This window comes from Amphiprion ocellaris, chromosome 2, assembly GCF_022539595.1.
Source record: "Amphiprion ocellaris isolate individual 3 ecotype Okinawa chromosome 2, ASM2253959v1, whole genome shotgun sequence".
Taxonomy (NCBI): Eukaryota; Metazoa; Chordata; class Actinopteri; family Pomacentridae; genus Amphiprion; species Amphiprion ocellaris.
In genome coordinates this window covers 34,865,896-34,890,270 of record NC_072767.1, presented here as the reverse complement: position 1 = coordinate 34,890,270, position 24,375 = coordinate 34,865,896, and the positions used below count along the sequence as shown (strand labels likewise).

Sequence of the window (24,375 nt, the reverse complement as noted above, 5' to 3'; positions counted from 1 at the left end):
GTGAGAATACTGAATGGTTATAAATTATTACACACAACTAAAAGCTGCTCAACAATATAATGTAATATTCAATATAATGTGGTGAAGGTATTGATTTTTTTTTTTAAAAGTAGAAATATAAGCCAGTAAGTTAATAAACCCTTTTATTTATGTATATAGACATAGGTTATAGTGAAAACAGACATATAGACACTTACATAGTTTACATACATATATACAGTTGGGACAAGGCTGTTCATCCTCCTGCATTGTCATGGGAGAATACTAAAACATTGATCTCTACACAGTATTTGGTAAGCAACCCAACAACTACTTCAATCTTAGAGTTTGCTGATGATTGACGTGTTGTGATGACAGTAGAGGTTTTCATAGTTTTCAGCTGCGGTGGATTTCAATGAAAGCTTGTGACTTCATAACCAATTTTGATGTGTATTTGGTGCGTATCATGACAGTGTGGTGCAAAAGTTGCAAAACAAGTTACTGTATGTAATTCCAATAAATAAAATGAGATCTCACGCACTGGCTGCAGCTTGTCAGAGCTTTACAGCATGTGTGAGGATGTGTGAGATGGGGTAAATGCAGGAGGGAACTCCTGTTCCACCGTGAGGTTACAGGTGTGTTCCAGGTCTTAATAGACACAATCATGTTTTTCTATCAGAATTAAAATAACATGATTGTGTCTATCAAATTAAGCACAAAACACTTGCACAAATTCCTGTACAAAACAAAAACATGTTTGAAAAATGTTTTCAAAAAATCTCATCCATTCACAAAAGGCTCTTGTTGGAGCATGCATGCAAATATTAAATCTTCTGACAATTCAGCATCACATCACAGCCAAAGACAAAAATTTATACATGTGTTACAAGAACATTATACTAGGCGAAAAGAACAGCATAGCATCATCACACAGTTCCAAACTGTCAGTGTCCACTGTTTTGATTACATCCTATGGGTGGTATGAAGCAATGCTTTCAGCAAACCTAACTCACTACTCAAGCCTAACGGACCTCGTCCTGAGAGGGTCACTGGTCTTCCACTGCAGTTATATTAACACTGTCAGTGTTGGGAGAGATGCTACTGGTAAGAGAGACCTGAAACTATCAGTGGACTAAGGAAGACAAACAGATGTCACATATCAAGACAAAATGGACACCAACTAGCTCTATGTCAACTTATAACACAGCCCAAACAGTCTGAATTCATCCTGAAATAATCCCTGACCACTCAGTGTGTCTGTGTGTGCATGTGCGTGTGTTCTGTATGTATTCTCACACGTGTATATACATTTGGGTTTTGTTGGTATGTGTGTGGGACACACAAAGTGACTTCCATGTTTTGAGGCACAATAATACTCTTACCTACACAACGTAGATACATTAATTGGTCATCGGACCAATAAATGCTGATCAGAGCACTAGTGGCTCACCGCTGTACTGTAATAAGAGTTAGTAAGCAGCAACGCTGATTTGTTTGGTGTTATGAGGTCTGAAGCCTTTGCAGGGGGTTTGCAAACAGTTAGCGCTAGCTAGAGCAAAACAGCAATCAGGAACAAAAACTGGAGGGAAAAGAAATAACTGGCACAAATCAATAGTAAACAGCACAGGCATCAGAATCCTGCAATCAACCATTTGACACAGTGTGCTTCTTGAAGTAATCCTATCAAACCAAAATATGACAAACAATAGTTAGTATGTAATAGTGCCATCTGTCCAGAAAAGCTCAAGTTCAAGTTCATTGCACAGATACATAATACTTTAATGTGCCCAGGTCAAAGTGACCCCATTTAAGACTCAGACACAATCCATGAATGGTCACTTCTGTTGGTTTCTCTGTGCTGAAGACAAGGGGTGAGGAGTGGCTCTCCCACACAAAACCATTCTGCTTCCATCATCCATGTATGATACCATGTTATCCTAACACACACAGCAATATGACATGTCACAGTGAGAGAGAGCAATGCCGCTGGGGATTGCTGCAAGCTTGCCCACTATGCAACTTCGGTAGGGAACATAACTCTGCTATGACAGCCCCTCCACGCTCTGGGCAGCATTGCACCCAGCCTGCAAAACCCAGCGCCCCCACCCAAGCCCACCCGCAGCCTGAACCCCTCCTTTCCCAGGAAGCACCCACTGTCACTGCTTTTTGTATTGTTTTACTTGTTGGTTGTTGATTTCTCAGAGTCGTTGTTGTCACAGTTGTATTTTTTCCCCCATTTGCCATTCCGCTCTGCAGCTATGACATCTGTCTTTCCTTGTACCATTCTACAAACTCGTCCAACAAAACTGGCCCTGATAAAAAAGATGAGACAGAGATTACAACAGATTCATAAATGTACATGCGGAACTCTCACCTGATGCTTTAAATGTGTAATTATGTATTAACTCACAGGCACCGTCCTCATCGTAGTTACTGAGGTCCAGGTTGATTGTCCTGCTGAACTCTAACACATTGCACCATTGGTCTTTGTTGATGACTTTGTACTTGGATTGCTGAGGAATACCAAACGAATGCCTGAGATTAATTCTACACCACATGCGTCTAGCTTCAAACTGGAGCTTTAATTGTCTTTATACAGCTATTGTATAGGACATCTGTGACACGCTGAACTGTTGCTGAATTCTTACCTCTAGAAACTGATTAAACACAGGAAACAGAGGCCACGTCTTTCCCAGAAGAAGCCCCAACATACACTTGGCTGTGTTCAAGTCCAAACTCCTCTGATCCTTTTCCTGTCCAATCAAATCAAAACACCCAAGACTTTATGAAATCGATGCAAAATGTTGACCACAGTTTAAACAAAGCAGCCGAGTTACATCATCATCAGCAAACACCAGGCCTGTTTCCAAAACAGGGTGAATTGCGGCACCGGTTTTACTGTTAATAAAACATAACATCCGTGGGTGTCGGTTTAATTTTAATATTGTGGGGGGCACATTAAGTGGAGGATCTCAGGGTCGTTGTTCAGGTAATTTTGCGTGTAAAACACGTCATTCCTGGGTCTCTGGTGAATATTTACACACCAATTTGTGCCTTTTCTGAATCAGTTTATGGTGGAAATGTCTTTATTGACGTAATAAAAAACACAAAATCCAGACACCAAGCAATAATTTAAAATATAATAAAACGAATATGGATCTAATTACAATTTCCACAATAGAGACTGTGGTTGTTTGAGCTCATAATTAATTGTTGACGATAAAAAAAGACTGTTGGAGAAAAATAACCCGCCCCTGTCTGTGGCCTGGTATCGTCCATTAGTTACATTTTAGCTTCTTTAATATTTTATTTCGGGGTATAAATGCACATGCTCCAATTATTTAAAGAGATGCATCCCCTGCAAAATCTGTATCTACGTACAACATAGTGATGACTATGAGAATGTGCTTTAATTCACAGCATCACAAAGAGTTCCATGCCTTAAATCATGATTTATCGTGAATACCAAACCTAAGCCGGGTTAAAAGAAGAGGCCAGACGCCAGCTGTCTCACTTCAAGTCAGATTGGAAAATGATACTCAAAGCATCAAGGTTAGCAAGAACTATTTCATTCAGTTACTTTATTTAGCTGAAATGAATTTAAACTGATGTCACAATGCTGTGTGTGCGCTTCCTTGTAGAAAAGACAATTGCAGGACTCACCCGAGCAAAATCAAAGGCATATCTATAAATGAGTTTAAAACTGGTGCTGTCATTTAGGACAGATCTCAGGTAGTCGAGCGAGTTCCTCAGCCTCTCTGTGGAATCGCACCTGACAAGAGCAGAAAAGTAACTTAGACATGCTCCGCATTTCACAATGTGCTATACTGACACAGTTAGAAAACATGACCCGAGACAGAGAAAACAGAGCAAGATAATAATCGATCGGAACAAAAAAAGAAGACAAAGTAGGTAAGTGACATACTGCAGTGAGCCCATGCCTCTCAGCCACTCCTGAAGAGTAAAATATCCCATACTCTGGGCATCCAGCTTCCATGCAAGAACCAGCATCACCACCTAGGCACAAACAAAAACGTGAATGGTGTACATTTTCTTAAAGAGCATAAATAATGTGTTTGGTTTTTTTCCTTCCCTTTCGTGTCTTATACACCTTTTTCAACACGTAAAATGTCTGCTAACTTACAAAGCTGAAGGGAGTTATTCTCTTCTGCAAAAAAACACTGCTCCTTTACTGCCTAAAACGCCCCGTTTAAAGTTCAGTTACGCATTTACGTCACCATGTAACACAACTGCAAAACGCCTACCTAGCGGCTAGTTTAGTCCACAAACAAAGACTGAGCAGCGTAAAAGCAGTCCCCCATTATTTCCTTACTGGAGCCGCTTTTGCGAGGGCTGCATACCTAAACTCAGATCTGGGATTACTGTACGTAACCAGTGTTGCATCACTTTCGTCAGACCTGCTGACCAATCAGAGCAAACTAGGCTTTCCCGAAGAGTCCTTATACAAACAGAAGCTAAAAGTGAAGCTTTTCAGATAGAGGATGAGGAAAAGTGCTGCAACAATGTACAGTATGAGAAAAATAATGTGTGTTTTGAGCAATGAAACAAACATATTCTCATGAAGCCCCAAAATAAAACTGTAAACTTTCATAATATTGACTCTTTAATTAGAAAATGTGTCAATCCAGATTATCAATCTATCAAGTGACCTGATGAGTCCACTAGATGTCAGACACTGACAGAAAACAACTGACATCTAGAATCACTGAACCAGAGTTCAACTGTAAATAAACAGCCATCTTGAGGTCAAAGTAATACAACTGCAAAATAAGTTCCTTTCTAAATTTACTGTTCTTTTATTACAGGGTTTTACATGCATAGAGGAAGTTTTTGCACCTTTCAAAAGAGGTGGTTTTAACCTGTTGAAAAGCAAACTCACCCACACATTTTGAAACTAATTTTGTCGGAAGCGTAATTAATGATTCTGTTTATCAAATGTTCAGATATAACATTCAAATCCATAGATTTGTGGCAAAGAAGCTAACACAGGCTAACAGCTTACTTTCTGTGGATCGACCGTGCTTACTGTCGTGTGGTTGCCTCCTCAAAGGCTCAGTCTGAACCAGAACAAACCCTGGATAATGCTGACTAAAGATACGTTTTCATAAACATCAAAAACTATGGTAAATGCTGATCCTGAGTCATCACACCATTACGGTGACGCAACAGTGAAAACTGAGCACACCGAGCCCATACAGATGGAATTAAACCGCAAGACTTCTTGAAATATGAAAACAATTTGCTCACGTTCTCTGGCTCCACTCCAATGTCCTCACAGAACTTCTCCATGCCCTCCGGACCCACCACATCGTCACAGCCTATTTTAGACAGGCAAGTGTGAAGTCGCATATGACATCAATTTCACATGTGGTGCTAAAGAAATGCAACACTGATCAGAGGTGAAATGTGAAAAAAAAGAATACGTGATGACAGCTCACCTGCATATTCATAGAACCACTCCAAGCATCTTTTACTAGAAAAAGTCTCCTCCTCGCGAATTTGTGACGTGTCATGTTTTCTGTAAACACTGCAAGTGGAAAGACAGTTTTAGTGACTGCAAAAGTAGTTAATGTGATTTTCCTGTTAGGCTTCCAAATGGCAAACTGGCATCTTTGCGCACACAGTCGTGTAAATTAAACCACAATAATGAAGTTCTCAAGCATAAATTAGATCGAATCTTTAACATAGGGATCTCACACCTGTCCTGGCGACTTTTCTTGGCCGACATGTCATCTCCGGCAGAGGGTCTCCTCTTTTTCCTAGGAGGCATGGCTCTGGAGCAGCAAGCTGGTGAAACAAGTGCAAAACAGAATGAAAGTGGGTTGCTTACAAAAAAAATAAATACACAGATTATGAAAATGTTTACTAGCAAAACAGTGCAATCTAATTTAGAAGGAAGTATGTTAATGCATGTCTGTTTGGATAATGACAGCAGTGGCTAAGGCTGCACAATTCATCTATTTCAAATTGAAATCGCAATTTGAGACAATACAGTTCTCAAATCGCAAAGGCTACAATTGAGGATATAGTTGTGGCTATTAAATCATAAAACTAATGCAGTAATTAAAGTTGATTTAATTCAAGCGGGCTAAGTTACGCACGTCTGTTGATCAATGTGAACTATGTGGTTCATTTATACACCGTGTGGTTCGACTGGCATAAGCCCAGTCTCAATATTTAGTATTTAGCCCTTACATATTTGACCCAGAGTTTAAACTTGCATGTCAATAGTTTAATGCCCTCCTTGTGTGACAGTCACGTCTTTCTGGTGTGGTATTTGGTCATGCCCATCACATGCTTTATAACTATTACACAGTGATTATTCAATTGAATCTTGACTCTAACTGCTATATCGGTCAGAAATATCCCCTCTAGTGGTGACGGTATCGACTATTAAAAAACACAAAAGACCTGCTGCAGTGTTACCTGAGGGATGGCTGTCCTGTCCAACGTCTTCTGTCAGGTTCTGTCAAAACAACATGCTTGTGAGCAGCACACAGATGTACAGTGCACACTCGCACATACACACGGGAAAAAAGCACAAAAACACACACACTGCTAATATGTATTTACCAGCCTGTGCAAGGTGTGGTGGATCTTATGGATGCTGGCCAGTGTAGTCAAGTGGGAATTCAGTTGAAAATCTACATCCACAAACAAGTAAAAAAAATAAAAATATGACATCAAAGATAATGTTAACTAAGGCATCATGCACAAGCTTCTGCTCTTAATCATGCCTGGTGTGAGCACAAGGGTACGAGAAGGTGACATGGCACCAACAACAAGAACCTCGGGTTTAAATCCAGTGGTCAATATTCATGCTACTCCACAGAGCACACGTTACTTTGGCCCGATTTCTAGTTCAATGGTTTCAGAAAATATCTCACTTAGATGAGGGAGCGACACTCATTGCTCACTGCATTCCTCGAAAGACGTGGAAACTCGAAAATACTCGATCGTGCGCGCTACCTTGCTGCCAGACGGCTTCTTTGCATTCCCGTTCAGAAGCTGTCACCGAATACCGACGCTTTTAATTTATTTCTAGAGGCCAAAACCAGGCAAACCAACACACACGGAGCCGAGCAGATAGCATTAGCTGCATACCTAAAATAGCAGTGCAGACGCGCAACTTGCACAGAGTTTACAAAGTATCTAGAGAGTTGGGCGTATGGGCGTTGTAGTCCATTTCCTCTAACGAGGCCGTTAAAAGCCCGGCTCAGTGTGGGATATTAAACTACAATTCCCATACGCTTAACGAACAACTATTTCTTTCAGACCCCTCTACCCCCCCAACATTTACCCCAACTGATTGAATGCATTTTACGTTGTTTCAAAAAAAATTAACATTACATGCCTGCTAGCGCAAAAGCGTTGCGCAGACGTTTTGCAGTAGCTCATGTAGGTGCCGCAAAACCCGACAGCACTGCTGCAGTAGGCAATGAAAGATGTTTTACACAACTGCGTCACAATTTTCATTCTCTGTAACAGTCCGCAGTTGACCAGAAAATTGACCGATTTACAGTGAAATCACGTTGATCCCAAGTTTGAGCCGAAACGCGCCCTAATTCAGCAGTACCGATGAACATAAAGACCCCAACGCGCCGGATTACCATCGAAAACCATCTGAATTTAAGTAACGTCGGCGGCATTTAACCGAACACAGCAGACCCAACACGAAATATTAACTTCGGAAAAACTGCCGTGTCAACAGTGAGCTCCTACATGTCCAAAACAACTAAAATTACACTAGCTATCCTTCCTTTGTTGTCGCCCAAGACAGCACTGCCAAATACAAAGAGACCAGCAAAAAGCACGGAATCCATCAAACCCCACAGAACCACGGCGCAAAAGCAGACGTGGAAACAGAACGCATCTCTTAGCCTCTCTCCGACACACATTATAGCATCTGTGAAAGGTCGGAATTTGATGCAGAAAAGCCTCTAACGTTACTACTTACTTGCCGCATCAGAGTGCATTTTTATGAAACATACAACTGTCTGTGGGAAGTCCGCAGACCGGCCAATAGGCGGGCCTTGTCAACGTAAACCACTCCCGCGGCAGATGATTGGATCTCCTTCCGGTTTGTCTCCGCCTTTTATTGCTTTCGATTGGCTATTTGAGATGTCATGTCACGGGAAGGCGGAAAAGGAAATTGGTTCTTCCCCTGCTCGAATATGATTGGTCAGAGTTCCCAAACAGGCCGCGCTATCAGCACGTCAATCACCGGAATTTCCTCGTGCAAGCCTGAAACCAGCCCACGATGAAATCTGATTGGTCGGTTTAGTTATAAGTTAACCGCCCAGTGTAATGGATGTTCGGGTGCGTTTAATGTTAACGCAGGCTGCGGGAGGTAGGTGGCGGGGCGTTTAGCGGTGAGAGAGTTACGGTTCCTTTCACCTACCGAAGCCGAGGGTGTTTACCTCCTCTGTCCAGTCGGTAGAGGTCGGAAGAAGTCCGAGATATTTAGAGAGGCTGTGTCCTGATTAATTCTTCAGTTACTGCTGAAGTTTAGCAGCGGTTAACCCTGTTTGTCAGGTGACTGGTAATGCTAGTTATCACGCAAATCGAGCTGATACAAATGCAGCTACAATGTTGGCCCAAAAGTTGTTGTTTTTTCCTAAAATGAGGTGATTTATGGGACCGGTTAGCTGTGTTGGATACGTGGCTGAGTGTAACAGGCTAACCCAGACTAGTAAAAACACCACCGCCCCTCCTAGATACCACATTTCATAGTAAATTCATTTTACCTTCAAGCTGGAGCTGCCTGCTGAGTTCACCACTGCAATGGCTCCTACACAGTCATGTCTGTCTCCTGACTTCCAGCTGTATCACTATTTCCACTGTACCTGTTGGTGCCTGCAGGAGTAAACCTACTGTTTGCTTTTGTGATGTCAGTACTGGTCAGCAGATAAGTGCATTTACTCTACTCTACTCAAGTGCAGTTTTGAGGTACTTCACTCGACGTTGGATATTTGCTGTTTAAATTTGCTGCTTTAGAAGTAAATACTGCACCCTATTATTTAACTACATTTATCTAAGTTATAATCAGTAGTTAATAATTTACATACAAGGCATGATTTAATGAAATATAATGACTTTGGCAATGAGAATATGACTTAAACCTTAACTTTGCCGTATATAGTTTTGCAGGGTCTTTTATAATTAGTCTGTTAATTTGTTACTGTGATGAATATTGTAAGTTCTAAACCCTAACATTAATGTCAGATTCATTTGTATGATGTAAGATATTGTAAAGACAATTATTCAAATGAGTCAGGACAGTTTGCATAATTAATTACTTTATAAGGTACTGACCTTGATATGCAAATTAGGTATTGCATATATTTAAAAATAACGAATTTGCATTAATTTCAATAGCAGAAATCTGGGCACAGTATGAACCCAGTTTTGTGAATACATATTGGAGTCAAAGGTTTTTAAGGAGAGTAGATTTTTTATATTCAATACTCCGTAAATTAGAAAATACAATCAACAGCCAGAAAACTATATATTTCTGCCAAGTTTTTATCAACAAAATGTTCCATAAATCAGGCTATGACTAATATATGAACAAACCCATTATTAAAAACCTTCAAAACAGCTAAGACATTTTGGAGTATGTGAGTGCAACTGAAGTGAAGACTTCTCCCTCAGAGTAGGAAGAAAAACCTAATTTTGTGAGAATGAAATTCAAAGATATGCATTGGTAAATTCCATATATTTTAACTGGAAATCACTATTTACTGATAAAAATTTTAACTAATAGTCACCATGAAACTTTCCCCAATATACAAATGAGTTGTCATCTCAGTAGGTTATGTTGTTATTTTATTTAGTCAAGTATTAGATTGCATAATATTGTAGATTCTTAACCTCAACCCTTAAGTTAGTGAAGTTCATTAGCATTATATGTAGTATTGTAGGATCTCACCTTAGGTGAATTTACTACACCAGCCATATTTGGCTCAGCAGATCTTGTTTTAAAGGTGCTGTATAAATAATTTGACTTGAATTATTTTTATTTTAACAATTTAAAATGGATGAAAAACATGTTTTTGTTTTGTTATGTTTTATTTTGTACACACCCCTCAGCCACAGCATTAAAACCACCGAGAGGTAACGTTTGTACCTTTACTCCCTAGTCCCTACAATGACATTTTTACCTCATTAACATGTCCATATGGTGTTGTTTGTATGCTAGAGGACATATCATAGGTGAAATAAGCAGTCAGCATCATGGCTAGGCATGTCCACCTTGAAACTGCAGTGTACTGATGACAGAAGGAGGCCTATATAGTAATAAACAGGTGGGTTTAATATTGTCTCTGATCTGAATAGAAGCTCTGCACAAATCTATGTAAACAGTAACTGTATTTTTCTCTTGAACAGTGTCACTATTTCAGAAAGGCTGACTTCTGAATTCTTGGAATGTGTGCTGTTAGAATAGTTTGTATATATGAGTAATTCAGATCATACTCAGTAGTGAAATTAACAGATCAGTTGTCACATTAATGCATCTTGCTGCAGTTTAAATGAGACACTGTTTATGAAACCTTGGTAGTTCTCTTAAAATGTCTCTGAGTAAAGACATTGAATCTGTGCCGTTATTAAGGAGGCTGCGGCCCTGATATCACTACACTTTTATCAGTGGTAATAAAGCGCTCTTTCATTTTTCTTCCAATAACCATGAAGCTGTGACCTATAGAGAGAACTAGTCATTGACCTTTGGCTGTAAGGAGTGTTCTTTTAGTAAAAGAAAAGAGCGTTCTTTTACTGAAAGAGCAGCCCTTGACCTGTGGCTGTAAGGAGTGTTCTTTTAATAAAGTAGCATAGTACTCTGTCTTCTCTACCGAATAAAGTAAGCTATAAAGATTCAGCGATTATAATATGTTTTCATATTTTGCTTAAAATGTTCACAGCAAAGTTTGAGTCATGTAAGATTAGAGAATATTTCTGGATGAGTAAAATAACTTTGTGGAGCTTTGGTAAACTTTATGTTCATTAATGTTAATTACACAATGCAACCAGCCTATATCTGCATGTATATGAGTCATATATGAATGAAGTTTAAGCTTTGGTAGTACTTTGTTTGCTCAGCCCTGCCCAAAGTGTGCAAATTCAGAGGTTATAATGGTCAGCCTAAACTTTAACACTATACTCCAAAATGACGACTATTTTTTAAAATGTATTTTCCAGATGTATTTTTTTCTGCACAATTCAATACCTTAAGAGTTGATTTTAGCCTGGTCCTGTATTTATTGATTGAAACAGCTCTAAATGGACAGGGCATTTAGGTTGTTCTTTTTAAAGGAGGGTGGAGTTAAAATCCTAGTCCAGGGAGGAGCCGTTACAACGAGTTAAATGTGAGGCTCTGTGAGAGGGAAAGTATCAGCACAACTCCCTTAGCGACTATTGTAATCACCTGCATCATGAGTTCTGAACTAAGTGGACATACAGCAGAGAAGGTGGAAGACGGGACGACTGCTGCTGCAGCTCCAGGGAGAGGGGGACGGCAGGTAAGAGGAAACACATGATTTGCACTGAACTGCGTGGGTCTCGATATGATTCCTAACCTGTCCTGTGTGACTTACAGTGCTCCTTCGATGATCGTCACATTCACAGAGAAGATTTGAGAAAGGTTTGGAAAGAATGCCAAGAGGAAAGCTTCTGGTACAGAGGTAGGACACCCATATACTTGTCACTAATTTAATAGCAACATGGGAGGCCACCAAATCTGTCAGTCTGACTTGGGTATATTTTTGTTGTGTAAGTCTTCTGTAGTAGAAGCAGGGAAGCAGGGCTCATCAATCAATCTGCTGCTCACCTAATGCTCCTTATGTTTACATTCTTCCCTGTGGAATCCACAAAACACTCCCACATGTGGACAACGCAGTCGTTACTACTGACATTTAACAACTGCATTACTATCTCCATCATGCTTGCCGTATGCTTGTTTATGCTTATTTCTTCTAATTTTGTAGGGAATCAGTGAAACATTCTGACTTGACAGGTCTGACTGAATAGACCTTGTTTTAGGTTTGGGTTGGCTACAAGTATCCTGAGGTGACCCAAACCTATAGATTAAACCTATAAACCAACCTATAGACTGAAAGAAAAAGAACCTGCTCCAACAAGTGTATCTAAACTAACAAGAGATTGAAGGATGTTTCAGTTATTCACACCCACACAGCTCTAATGCAGCTGTCAGAATAAAGTCACTACAGCCAAAGTGAAAGAAGCTGCTGTGTACGCCGTGCACGACAGAAAATAGGTTGTGAGCATGAACTGTAGTACCAAGCTCGGTTGATCACCTGAAATTAAGATTCTGCAATCTAAAAATGTGTTTTATGTGACAACACTTGATTGTCTTGAGCCCCCGGCTTGGTGCTTCCACTCACTGCCAGCCATACAGCAGCTGCTGCTCGTGTTCTCTCATCGGGCAGCTATGTAAACATGAAACGGCAACAATCATTGCTTCCTGTGTTCGTCCTTTCCCTCGAATTCGTCTGACAAATCGAGTGTCACTTTTTCACAGGTCAAAGTTCAGTCAAAACTCAGAGTATCCATTATAGGAAGTGAATACACAGCACACCTTGGTGCATTTACCATTCATTTTGCAGTGACTTAAAAGTTTTAGCACTCAAAGTGAACAGTGAATGGTAAGTTTTCTTTTCCCTATTTCATATTTTCCTCTTTTGACAGAATGTAGTGCAGAGGATCTAACTTTATTCAGATTTTACTGAAGTATGTCTCCATCTGTCTTTCACTGTATGGGTTTGATAGAACTCCAGTCTGTTTTATTTCTATGTTTAGCTCTTCCCTTCTCCCTGGGTAGCATGGCAGTCACTGGGGGTCTCATCTACAGAGGTAAAGCACTGACATTTAAAACTCATTCTTCCATCAGCTGCAGTTTTTTCTGTAGGTATCACATTTGATTTATGCTTTTTTTTTGTCAATATAGGTATTTGGAAGACATCAAAGGTACTTGGTCCATTTCCAAAACTAGCAGGTTTGTACCATACAGTGTAACGAACTTCAGTCTTTACTTATATCTATGCATTTTCCACCTGAGAAATTCATGAGTCACTGAATAAGACTCTTTTCTTCAGCTGCGGGGATCTTTGGTTATGCAGTGGGGAAAGCATCATATGTTGGAACTTGCTGAAGCAAGTTCAAGGAGCTTGGCATTCAGGATGGGCCAGGATTTGGTCCCTGGACTATGGGAGATCGTTCTGGTCCTGGACGCAGGTAGGAAAACACAAAATTATACTTACATTACATAATAATAATGTATTATTTATTTGTTTATCATGTTGATTGCTGCTGTGCACAGATTCTGTTGAGGGCAGATTTGGTAATCAGGAGGAGACTTTAGAGCTTAACATAAAGCCATACTTTGGCAGAACTTATTTTTTATTTTTACATGGCAAAGACAAATGTTAAATGACCAAAAGATTGCTCTATTTATGGGTTACTTACTTTTCTTGACCACCAGTGTTGCACTACAAGCCAGTCAAAGAAGGAAAATATCTTTGTACTGCAGGACATCTGGTCACAAACATTACAATAATGCCACAAGTCGTTCTTCTTTCTATCAACCACTTTTTCCCACTCTTTGCATGATCTGATTTCTTTCACCTTTGTGTGCCACTTACCATAATTCTATCTCTACAGAGGCTGCCACCATGTGTGTGAAGAATGTAAGAATAAAGATCAAGCATCACCTGAAAAGCAAGTTTAAAGGCAGAGGTAAATAGATCACACAGTGACAATGCTATGAAAACATAGTGTGCACAACTCTGATGCCATTTTATACCAAAGAGTGCAACAAATTTTTGCAAACGTAAAGAAATGCTACAGTATTTTCATGAGTGTCGCTATACACTAACACTCACGTTAAAATAGCCTGAATGCAGTGTTCATGAAATATTTCTCATTTTTCAGCTTCGTTGGAAACACTGAATGATCAGCCACCAGCGTGGATCTATCAGTTTAACAGTGTCTATTTCTTCGCTATAAATACTGCCTATACTGTAATTTGTCTGGTGTCTTTTTCTTCTGTTCACCAAATTTCCACTAGGGGGAGGAATTGTCCTTTAAATCATAGAACAGGAAGGATAGAATTTTTTTTGTTTTGTTTTATCAACACCAAGGAACAAAAATATCACCTAAAATGTCAAACAATTTAAAGTGCAGGTTTTTAAAATATTTACTGTCATAACCTAGATCACGAGTACAATGGCAGCATTTTCGCTGCACAACCGAGAGCAATGACAGCAGAGTTTCAGCTGTGTGACTGATACATAATCATAACTGTTTGTGCCACTTTAATGGCTCATTACAGATTAGGCCATAGGTCTATTTTGAAATGAATCTTAACGTGTGGGTTAAGGACACAGGTTGCCAAGACAGTGAAGGTTCTTAGCTTTCTGGTCCTAGTAAAAGCACTTTGAAGCTGAGTTGTGTGAGGAGTCCAACACAGTAGCCAAACCGCCTTTAAATAAAGATTTACATGCATAAATACTGAATTGCCAGCTAGTAGATTTGAGGGTCATAGAAACTACTTAGATTGTACATCTGTGCCATGACTTCTGACTTTCTTTCCATGAGAATTGTATAGTTATTTCTAATAGCAAGGTGAACCTGAGTGCTGCAGTATGGTAGAGGATGCTGCCTTTCACAAATTCAGCAAGTGGGATTATTTAAAGTTTGAACAGATGTAAAGAAAAAATCACTTCTATAAAACTAACTTTCTGTTAAATATCTGGAACAAATTTAGGACTGTGTGCACTTCTGTCTATTATAGTACAGCAGTTAAATGCAACAGAAATTGCCAATAACACAGGAACTGACACAGTCTATAACAAAACTAATACAATTTTATACATTGGTGATATCAGTGTTGTGGTCTGGCTAAAACATGACAGCGTCAGAAATGTTATTTAAGACCAAGAGAGTGTAATTACAGTAAGAAACTGATTGTGAACCTATGTGCAGTAGATCTGTACCAGTGTTCATTGAGCATAGCATATACAGAACATACCATATAACGAACCGTGCTGGAAGAATAAAAATACGAAAACACAAAGTCAGGTGCTTTTTTCAAGGACGAGACCAGAAGTCAAGCAGAGATGGAAAAAACAATGACTGCCCACTTCTTATGAATAGAAGTCCTTGGTTTTGGATGGCACTCTCATTTTAAATGTCAAATCTTTTATTAATATGAGAATAGACCAACATGTTTCGTCTCAGAGATATGGACAGAAGCATGGGCAGAAACAAAAGGGCGAGGAGACGCATTCTCGTGTTTATATACTTCAAATGGTGTTTGAAAAGGCTCAAGCTCTGTATTTTGGCTTATGAGCTGAGAGAGTTGAATTTTCATTGAGAATTAAATACAGTTTCAGAGCAACTATCAGCTGGCCCACAGCTGAAGCACATTTATCGTACCAGTAATGACACACACACATATGTATATATATGTATGTATGTATGTATGTATGTATGTGTATATATATATATATATATATATATATATATATATATATATATATATATATATATATATATATATATATATATATATATATATATATATATATATATATATATATATATATATATATATATCTCAAGGGTTTGCTTCATAGAAGGAATTACGGATGGTAGCAACTACATTAATGTAGTTGCAATGACATAATAGGGCTTTATTAACTATTGGTAGGTTCTCTGCATCTATATGGAGGTAAAACGTGTTACTGTGAATTCTATGCTGTGAACAGGAATTCAAGAGCTTGGTTTATCACCACTTTTTAGCACTACACATGTATTAAAGAGGTTTTGAAATAGCTGACATACCCGCCTGTCCATGTATATGTCGGTGTACGCTGGTGTCAATAAAAAGCGGATCCATATGAATTTCACCCGCCCCTGCAAGACGTTGTCCAATCAACTGGTCGTTTTTGCAAGATAGGCACGTATTTCGTGGAATAGAAAACTGTATTACAAGAAGGCAGAAACCATTGCAGCCAATCTCAGCGAAGGAGGCGGGACAAACAGGCTGCCGTCCGCTCTGACAGTGGCCCTCTTCCAACGCCGAAACAGACCGAGAGAAAAAAAAAAAAATCACACCACTACGCAAATCCTTCCAATGGAGGAGGGCCAGGACGTTGAAGCTTGTTCGGCAAATGAAAAGAACGTCTGCAAGCTAGCCACCTAGCTCAACTAAAGGGGGAAGAAACTAAAGTTGTGAGTAACGTCAGCTTTACGAATAGCAAAGTAAATTAGGACACAGTGGTTGCTATTAGTGTAGTTAACGTCGGCTTACGCCAAGTTCCGTTATTAACTTTGTCGCTAAGGTTAGCTTTCCAATTGTGGTACCAAAACTGGCTGTCGTAGCATGCTAAAGAAGGAGTTTGGCTGCTCTGCTAGTGAGTTAATCGCCTGAATGCCTTGCAAGTTGAACCGCAAGCACGGACCAGATTCCTGTTGTCATTAGTTTTATTGCTACTAGGTAGCTAGCCGGACTGCTATGATATTAGCACGTTGAACGTTAACTTATAGTTGAGAACTGGCTGGTCAGCTAAGTTGCTGCAGCTAGCTAGCCTGCTACTCAACACTAGCAGTTTCCTCAATGCAGCATTAACACCAGGCTAGTTGCTAACTAAATGCTACCATGGAGCTTATTTTGCTATACGTTAGCCTGTGTTAACGTAACTAGTTCTTCTACAGTTAAAGTTTTGCCGTGGAAATGACCATGTTTCATGCCAGACAACAATAATGTTGGCAAACTTGTTTGGTATGTTTACCTGCAATCAGTGCTGGGCAATATAGCTGAAAAGTTTATTACGGTCAGATGTTTTATTTCAGTCGATATCCATAAGTACTGATAAAATGAAATAAGCTAGTTTTAATAAAGACTTGGAGGGAAAGAGTTAATTAGAATTTAAACGCTTTACTTTGATTTTAACAACTTAGCTCCATTACCAAGCTACACATGTAGTGAACTGCTAACACACCACTGAAAAACATCCAAATTTGCACACCTGTATAAACATGAATAAGAAGAAAGGAGTAATTTAATTTTACTGTACAATAAAAAAAAGAAAGCAAGTAAAGTCCAGAGGCACAAGGAAGGTGATCAGGGAAGAGCTGCTGCACTGCACTTGTGTTATGGCTCTGAGTGGCTGGCCTGAATCTGGTATCATTTGATGGGGACCCCGATGTCATGTCTGTCAGCCCTCTGTGCTGGCCTCCACATGTGCGTTACTTAGGGATGAGATGGTGGGAACCCAGGAGCAAAAGCGATTTTTGACTTCCAAGCCCTGCTATTTGTCGACCACAACCTCCAGCAGGGAAGGTCTGTAGGCAGAGATGAAGGTAAAGTGACAGTGTGAGAACTGGCTCTGTTATCAAAGGATGTGATGGGCCGTTTATGATCCTGGCCAAAAGTTTATTTATGCAGTTGAACTTTGCAATTTCCTTATATACTTCGATTGTGCTTTACATCTGAAACATGTAAGTAAACATTCTATTTGGTGAAACGTCTATTGTTGGTACATTTTGCGGTTGTTTTATGGCCTGGGCCTACCTACATCAAACTAACCAACCCACAGATTTGACCCAGTGTTTTTTTCACCCACTTGATTTATGTAGGACATAAATGAGCAAAGTAGAGGTGCATTATTTTTGGTTATATCTTCAACATCGTTTTTGTTTGAGAGAGAGAGGTCACTCTTTAAAAGGCAATGGTGTGTTTTAAGGGACTAAACTGTAATGTGGCCATGCATAGTGGTTCATATGCATTGGCATGACAGTGAGAGGACTGTCAGCTTTGCATCTAACATTCCTCTGAGGACTTCATTCTCCCACTTTGGAGTGCATCAGACGTACAATGAAGCATTTGTTAATTTTCTGTAGAGACCCAAGCAGTGGCACTTGGAGACAGACAAAGAGGAAGCTGGCCAGTCTGCTATGTGACTGGAGGTGGAGATGGCCAAGGCATTTCAGAGGAAAGCACAGTGACAGAAGAAAAGCTAGTCTGTGTTCACTTGTAAGCCAACATAAGGGTGGATGATGCTTTGAGTAGGAATGTTGTTGTGCATATTTCCATATAAAAGTTAGATAACGGCGTATTGTATGCACACTGTAGTCTTGCAGTTAGAAGGAGGTGAGTCAAAATGTAATCTTGTCTTAGCTAACTGTGTTTGATTTTGCAACAGTGTAATGTCTTTTGGGTTTTACACTGCCGCTAATGTGAACTTGCTGTGAAGTGACGTTGTGTCAGCATTGTGTATTTAAGACTTTGCAGGGCTGTGCTAACACTGGCCTTTTAGACTGTTGGTCTTTGCAACTAGCTGACCACCCCCTCATCCCTGCCAGGATAAGCCTCTGATGGCAGTACAGATGTGTATACTACTCTCTTATACACGCACGAACTACAGGGAATCCCCCTAGATTGCAGATAGTCATCTATCTGTGATTATCTGGGGCATAATTCCAGTGAATTAGTGTGTTTGCTTTAATCTGGTAAGACATTAATGGCATTGAAGACTATGGGGATGAAAAACCAAGCTCTGTGAAATGCCCCTACAGTGGCCTCTCACTAAGCTGCCCTTTGCAAGGATTAACTGTTAACTCAGCATTTCAGTGGTGACAAAAAATATTATTTACGTATGACAACCATTACTCAGTTTCTTACATTTTAATCTAACAATAATATTGATCCAAAAAGCTGTCTGTCTTAATGTATGTTTGAACTCTGCAGCAGTAATCAGTTGCTAAAGTTTTTTGGGTGTCGTATTATTAGCACATTAGCAGCTTTTTTAAAAAAAATGCATCCACTTTGTGTTGTTATTTGGACATTGTTTTCCTATTTAGATGCTATACTGTTCCTCCTAATGACTTGCATGTCATCATCTGGATATGGGCTTGAAACTTCTTATTGATTTCCTTATTAGGCGCCTGCTCCAATGCCCCATGACGTGTCAGCAGGTCGCCTAGTTCTATATAAGCAGCTCACACACAGAATCCTGATATAACCTCTCCAAAACTTGTGTGACATCTGCCTGTCATACAGTATGAGGTGTCATTTATATGGCCTGATTACAACAGATGACCTCCTAAAAGTAAGCTGACCAGTTGGATCCAGGTATCTGTGTATTTGCAGTTGCACTTGGCTAAATCTTTAACTAGACCACTGAATAAATACTCAGAGGATTTGTGCATGGATTTGGCTTCAAACCTTATTATTCAGTTAAATATTATCCCCAATACGTATGTTAACACCCATCTTTGTGGTCACATTGTCCTGCACTGAGCATTACACTCACTGCAAAATTAATTTCCTTAAACACTTAATTTTGAACAGCAATGCTGTGCTTTTTTATTCTGTTTGTAGGAAATTAACATGCTATGATGCATGCTTGAGTTTTGAAGTTTTCTATCATGAGTGATAAAATAAACATTAAAATAAACTGGGCTGGTCTGCAATGGAAAGGTGTTTATTTGATAGTATTTAATGATAGTTCTGCTTTTTTTTTTTTTTTTTTAAATTAGCAGTTGGTCACTATCCCTATGACCTTCATACAGTTAACTTCCCAAGGTCTCTTCCTCATGCAATGCAGATTAATGCACAACATTGCTTTACTGAGTTAAGCATTCTTTTCATTGATTGCATTGGAAGACTTGGCATAATGTAGTGCACAATGAGGACTGAGTCTAGCTAGAAATAACCTATAATTGAGCCCTGCTGAGCGAGATTATCCTTGGCTTTAGGAAAGAGGGTTTGGAGCATAATTGATGTTTGGGTCTGCCTTCACCAAAGAAACCACCCTGTCTTCGCCCTCAAGATGGCCTCAGCTGAGTTGGTTGTGTTTTGGCCATATTTAGATCTGTTGATGGTACATTAATCACACATATTTTCTGGCTATATATGTCATTCAGTTTGAGGTAAAGATAAGGGGAATATCTGTTGAAACATGCAAAAAGGTGTTTGTTCATGCACTTCCCTTTCTAGTCGGAAGAAACCAGTAATGTTTCTTTTTAAGAGGTAGTGATTACAACAGGCCAGGCCTGTCATTTAATGTTGGAGGGAGCCAGATATAGGTTTTTCCTCCTTTGTGCAGTTTACTGTAGCACACTGCCTGTTTGTGACCATGAGCTGGCCTAAATTCTTTCAAGGCAAGTTTAAAAAAGTGTGCTGCCTTAGAGATTCTCTCGTGGTTGTGCAGCTGTCATTCCTTCATATGATGAACTTGAAGGGAAGTGTACAGAATGGTTGCAGGCTAATGAAAGTTGATATGTGGCAGAAAGGAGAAGGCACACAACAATGTAAGACAGGACAATCTTGTCTTTGTCATATTTCCTGGATGGGCTATTGCTCTCCTATTTGTGGCACCCCTGCAGTTGCAGAGCCTTATTAGTAGATGAAGTGAAGTTAATCATTGATCAGATCAGTTCAGCTCAGCTGACCTTTAGTTTGTCTCACAAGCTGCAGTAATGTCAAAATGTCCAATGTTTAAACTTTTAAAATTTGCATAGATCAGGAACTGTACACATTCGTGCGAAGAATTTTAAGTTGTGTTGAGATATACGTTTTAGCACTCCCAGAGAAATGCATGTGTTTGAGTGCTTAAATATAGAGCAGGAGCTTAGTCTGTGGCTTGATTTTTGCTACAGTATTCAGGATGTGCGCAGAGTCTGGCTTACCCTTTTTCTGTGGTCACATTTTTTTGTGTGTGTTTTGGAGTCGCTGAGTTGGAACAGGAAGTCAGATGTATTATTCACAGGTTTTTCACCGTGAGAAGCGAGTGATGGTGCTTGAGATTTCTTTTTGCTGTTTGTGTGGTGGGTGGGATAAGGTATGTGCAATGGTATGTTGCTTTGACATGACTTTTAGGCTGCCAAGGTTTTTGTTTTGTTTTGACTTGCTATCACTGCTGACCTGTTCTCACCATCTGTCCACCGTGTTGAGGGTGGAAGTTCTCACACCTCAACTTCTCTGTCTGGCTGCTGTGTGACTAAGTGGCTTCATCTTCCTTCCTTTGTATGACTTCAGTTTGATAGCAGAAGTTTCCAGCCTTCTGCACTTAGTGTTACTATTTATGTCAATCTAATGTCATTGAATTATGCTTATCAACATTTTGTTAACTTAAAGACTAAATATCTTAGACTCTGCTCTAAATCGGACAATAGCAATGAATGTGTGACTGGATATGGGATTACTTGACTATAAAAGGAGCCATTTGTAGCCACAACAATGATGGAAGGAAAGTGGAGTTTTGGAGGCTCTGAATGCTTATGTAACTGCCTCTTGGATGTAGTGGGTAATCTTCAGATTATTACTCTGCTCAGGAAGAGGTTTTAATCCTGTCCCAATACAGAGCAAACCAGGCTGACGCCAACAGTAGGCTGGCCTGTCACTTTGCTGTGACCAAGATTGGACTGCCCAGTGATGCCCTGCCTTCACTGCACTGTTGTTGTATAGGATGTTGTTCTGTGTTGTAGCTAAGTGATACTGAACAAGATTTGTAAATTTATAATCAAAACTTCAAAATTTCAGGTGTGTGCACATAGGCAGAGACCAGCAGCTATGTGAGAGTCTGAGATGATGAAATGTCAGTAAAAGTCGCTGACATGCAGTGATGACAGGCAAATTAACCATTACTGGACACTAAGTTAAACTAGTCTAAATTTTGATGTGACCCATTTGAGGCAAGTACCAGCTGGTGCGAAGGATACTGTTAACTGACATATGACATCAAAAGTTTACGGCTTTACGCACTTCAGTCACATCAAAATGGGGAAGCAGCTGATCACCTGAAGTGCACAGCTGCAGTCACAACTTATATAAGATCCAAAATTTAAAATGTCATGTCTGGGTCTACGTTTCTGAAATCACTGGCATACAAAAGTTCATTGTGTGGTTTAGCTATCTGTGGGGACTTAGCAAGATCTAATGGCCTTTGATAGTATGTATTTTTCTTCTACTTCAGACAGATGAGCTGTCACACAAAGTCATATTTTTACTGTTAAATAATTTGTCACACAGCAGCCCTTACTACGTTGACAGTGACCGATGAAGTGCTGGCTACCCAATTTAATTCAGTCATGTGGGCTGGCAAGTAAACAGCAGGGTTAACTCAGCAACCAAAGCCTTAAATGTCCACAAGTGAATAAGCCACAAAGAAAACAAGCATCAACATGTTTTTTATGTATACTGGGCTTCAGGTATCCATGTTATCAAGGAAATTCAAAGACACTGTAGTATTGAAAATGTGTCTGATGGCTTCGTGTCATACTTATGTTAATGTGCTGCTTTCCTAAAAAGTCGAAGGTGATTTTAAAGCAATCACTAAAATTCCATCATATATCAAAGCCACAAACTGTAACTGTCTTAGATGAAAGATGTGCTATTAAAAAACACAGACCTGGCTTTGACCAGCAGTCACATGTCAAAAATTTAGTGATACTTTGACTGAACTGTAGGCTGTATTTACACAAAGCAGACAGGAGAAAAGAATGGAAACAAACTAGTAATTTAGATGAACATAAAACATACTTGTGCAGTTAAATAAATGCTGCATGGCTCAAAAACTATATACTGAGAAAGTAGTTGTCCAAGATACAGCATTGTCTTCTGAGAGTTGATGTCCATACTTATGTAAGAACACTTGCAAAAATGTAATCTGTAAAATATCTTTGTGGATCTTCTGTTTTTTTCCGATTTTGGTAGCACCTGCCGGCAATCGGAAAAATATTACACATATTGATTCAAGATTTTTTATTTTCTGCAAAATAAATAATAAAAAATAATTAATTTTAGTTTTTTTCTTTCTTTAATTATTTATGGCATTGTATAGCATTATAACTTTGTTATACTGCCACTTTATACTGCAGTAAAAAAAGAGCCCGCATTGAGTACAAATGTGACAGAATTTTTTTTTTTTAAATGCATAGAAACGGCTTAGTATCCAGAGGACAAAGTTTAGGTTAAGAGTATAATTTGCACTTAGCTCTACTAAATGGCAGTGGTTTGTTTCTCTGTTGTCATGTCAATTTTCTGCTTTGGTGATGTTAAAGATACATTTTTTGTGCACTCCCTTCTCCCTTTCAGAGTCTTGTGCAGTGAATTTGAGGGCCCTCCTGTCTCTTTCCAGTTCCAGCCATTGCTCTATGGCCTTAAGGTACGTTGAATGGGTTAAGAGGGTTGTGTTCCACTGCTGTGGTTTAGGTTTTACAGCAATTGCAAGCTAAGTACTGTGGGAATGAACAGTGTGTTGGAATAATCTCTGAGTTTGTTTTCTGAATTCTGTAAGCTGCAAGGTAGAGTTTTTAGTCTTTTCAGAGTTGCATTTGCCTTTGTGGTCAGCTTAGATAATTTTATTTTTATTCTGTCATGTTGCAGTCATAAGGTGAAGAATGCCTTATTGTGCTCTGTCTGCAGTTATACGTTACCTCCATACGAGCTAAAAGTTTTAAGTAGTGCCATCTGAAGGTACTACATTTCTTGTGTACTTATATATTTAGTATGATTTGGCTGTACCCGATTATTATTCTGCTATAGGGGACAAACACTCTGGCTTGTTTGTATTCCTTTTAACCATACACAGTTGCCTTGAGTAGTGCTAAGCCCTGGCTGCAGAGATGGAGCCTAGGAAAAATAGTGTCAGGAACTGTTTTGGTGTAACATTTGCACACAGGGAATGAAACAGGCCTGCTGTTTCCATATCTTAAGCATAACTTGCCATATTCAATGTGTAGGTTGCTGCTTGAAGACAGATGTTGTTTCCTGTAGCAGAGGAGATTTTGAAAACGGTGACACGTAGATACCAGAAAGGGAGGAAATTTTGTTGAAAGTAGTACAGCTACTTTAAGTCTAATTGTTGAATGCATATTTAGCAAAGAAACATCACTGGACAACAATACTGTGGTCCAAAACAGATTCAGCCCATATATCGTGTTTGTGTCATACACTGGATTTGAGGGTTCAAGGTGCATCATCATCAAATACAACCAATAGATTAATATGCTTTGAAAATAATCCTTCACAGCAGCTCTGGTGTCGACATCCTTGAAAAAAATGAAGCTCAAAATAACCAGTTAAGTTGTCACTTTAGCAAGAAACTATAAATGTCATGAAGTTGAGATATACTAGCATGCTCCACTACTGCTGTGAAATACTGTTCTGCATATTATTGTGGCCTCCGGGAGATGAGTGTGATTTTAAAACTGGTCATGACAACAAAAAAGAGGATAATTTTGTTGCAGGGTCTGGTTAGGTCACATTCTGACATTCTTCAGCAGTGACAACCAGACTCTCTCTGGGTCGCCTCACAACTGTCATTCATGACTAGGAAGAATCAGCTTGATCTT

General features: G+C 39.4%; 3 protein-coding genes across 7 annotated transcripts in view; 2 read left to right on the top strand and 1 right to left on the bottom strand.

The window, feature by feature from the left end:
* Positions 1–126: 126 nt before the first annotated feature.
* dcun1d4 (DCN1, defective in cullin neddylation 1, domain containing 4 (S. cerevisiae)) lies at positions 127–8,816 on the bottom strand. 4 transcript variants are annotated; one of them, XM_035957432.2, is made up of 11 exons: positions 8,748–8,816; positions 6,574–6,644; positions 6,427–6,466; positions 5,700–5,787; positions 5,439–5,527; positions 5,248–5,318; positions 3,905–3,996; positions 3,643–3,751; positions 2,628–2,732; positions 2,390–2,492; positions 127–2,291 (listed from the first exon to the last, which is right to left on the bottom strand). In XM_035957432.2, the coding sequence occupies exons 4-11, from the start codon at positions 5,768–5,770 to the stop codon at positions 2,236–2,238; spliced, it is 696 nt and encodes a 231-aa protein (XP_035813325.1). In that variant the 5' UTR covers positions 5,771–5,787; positions 6,427–6,466; positions 6,574–6,644; positions 8,748–8,816; the 3' UTR covers positions 127–2,235. The 4 variants fall into 4 exon arrangements, with proteins under 4 accessions (XP_035813325.1, XP_023146391.1, XP_023146394.1 ...); XM_023290623.3 differs by lacking the exon at positions 8,748–8,816 and adding an exon at positions 7,958–8,020; XM_023290626.3 differs by lacking the exon at positions 8,748–8,816 and adding an exon at positions 6,888–7,903.
* On the top strand, positions 8,674–14,037 carry ociad2 (OCIA domain containing 2). Its single transcript, XM_023290647.3, is given in 7 exon segments — positions 8,674–11,516; positions 11,594–11,678; positions 12,814–12,867; positions 12,962–13,009; positions 13,110–13,248; positions 13,675–13,749; positions 13,945–14,037. Coding segments are annotated over 6 exon segments (480 nt in total). The 5' UTR covers positions 8,674–11,429; the 3' UTR covers positions 13,742–13,749; positions 13,945–14,037.
* Positions 14,038–16,092: 2,055 nt separating this feature from the next.
* Positions 16,093–24,375, top strand: part of fryl (furry homolog, like) — an 86,731-nt gene continuing 78,448 nt past the window's right edge. Inside the window, exons 1-2 of one of the 2 annotated variants that reach the window (XM_055014400.1) lie at positions 16,093–16,248; positions 23,117–23,186. The gene's annotated coding sequence lies outside the window, so the exon portion shown is untranslated. The remainder of the gene's footprint in view (positions 16,249–23,116; positions 23,187–24,375) is intronic. The other variant, XM_055014403.1, reaches the window with a different exon arrangement.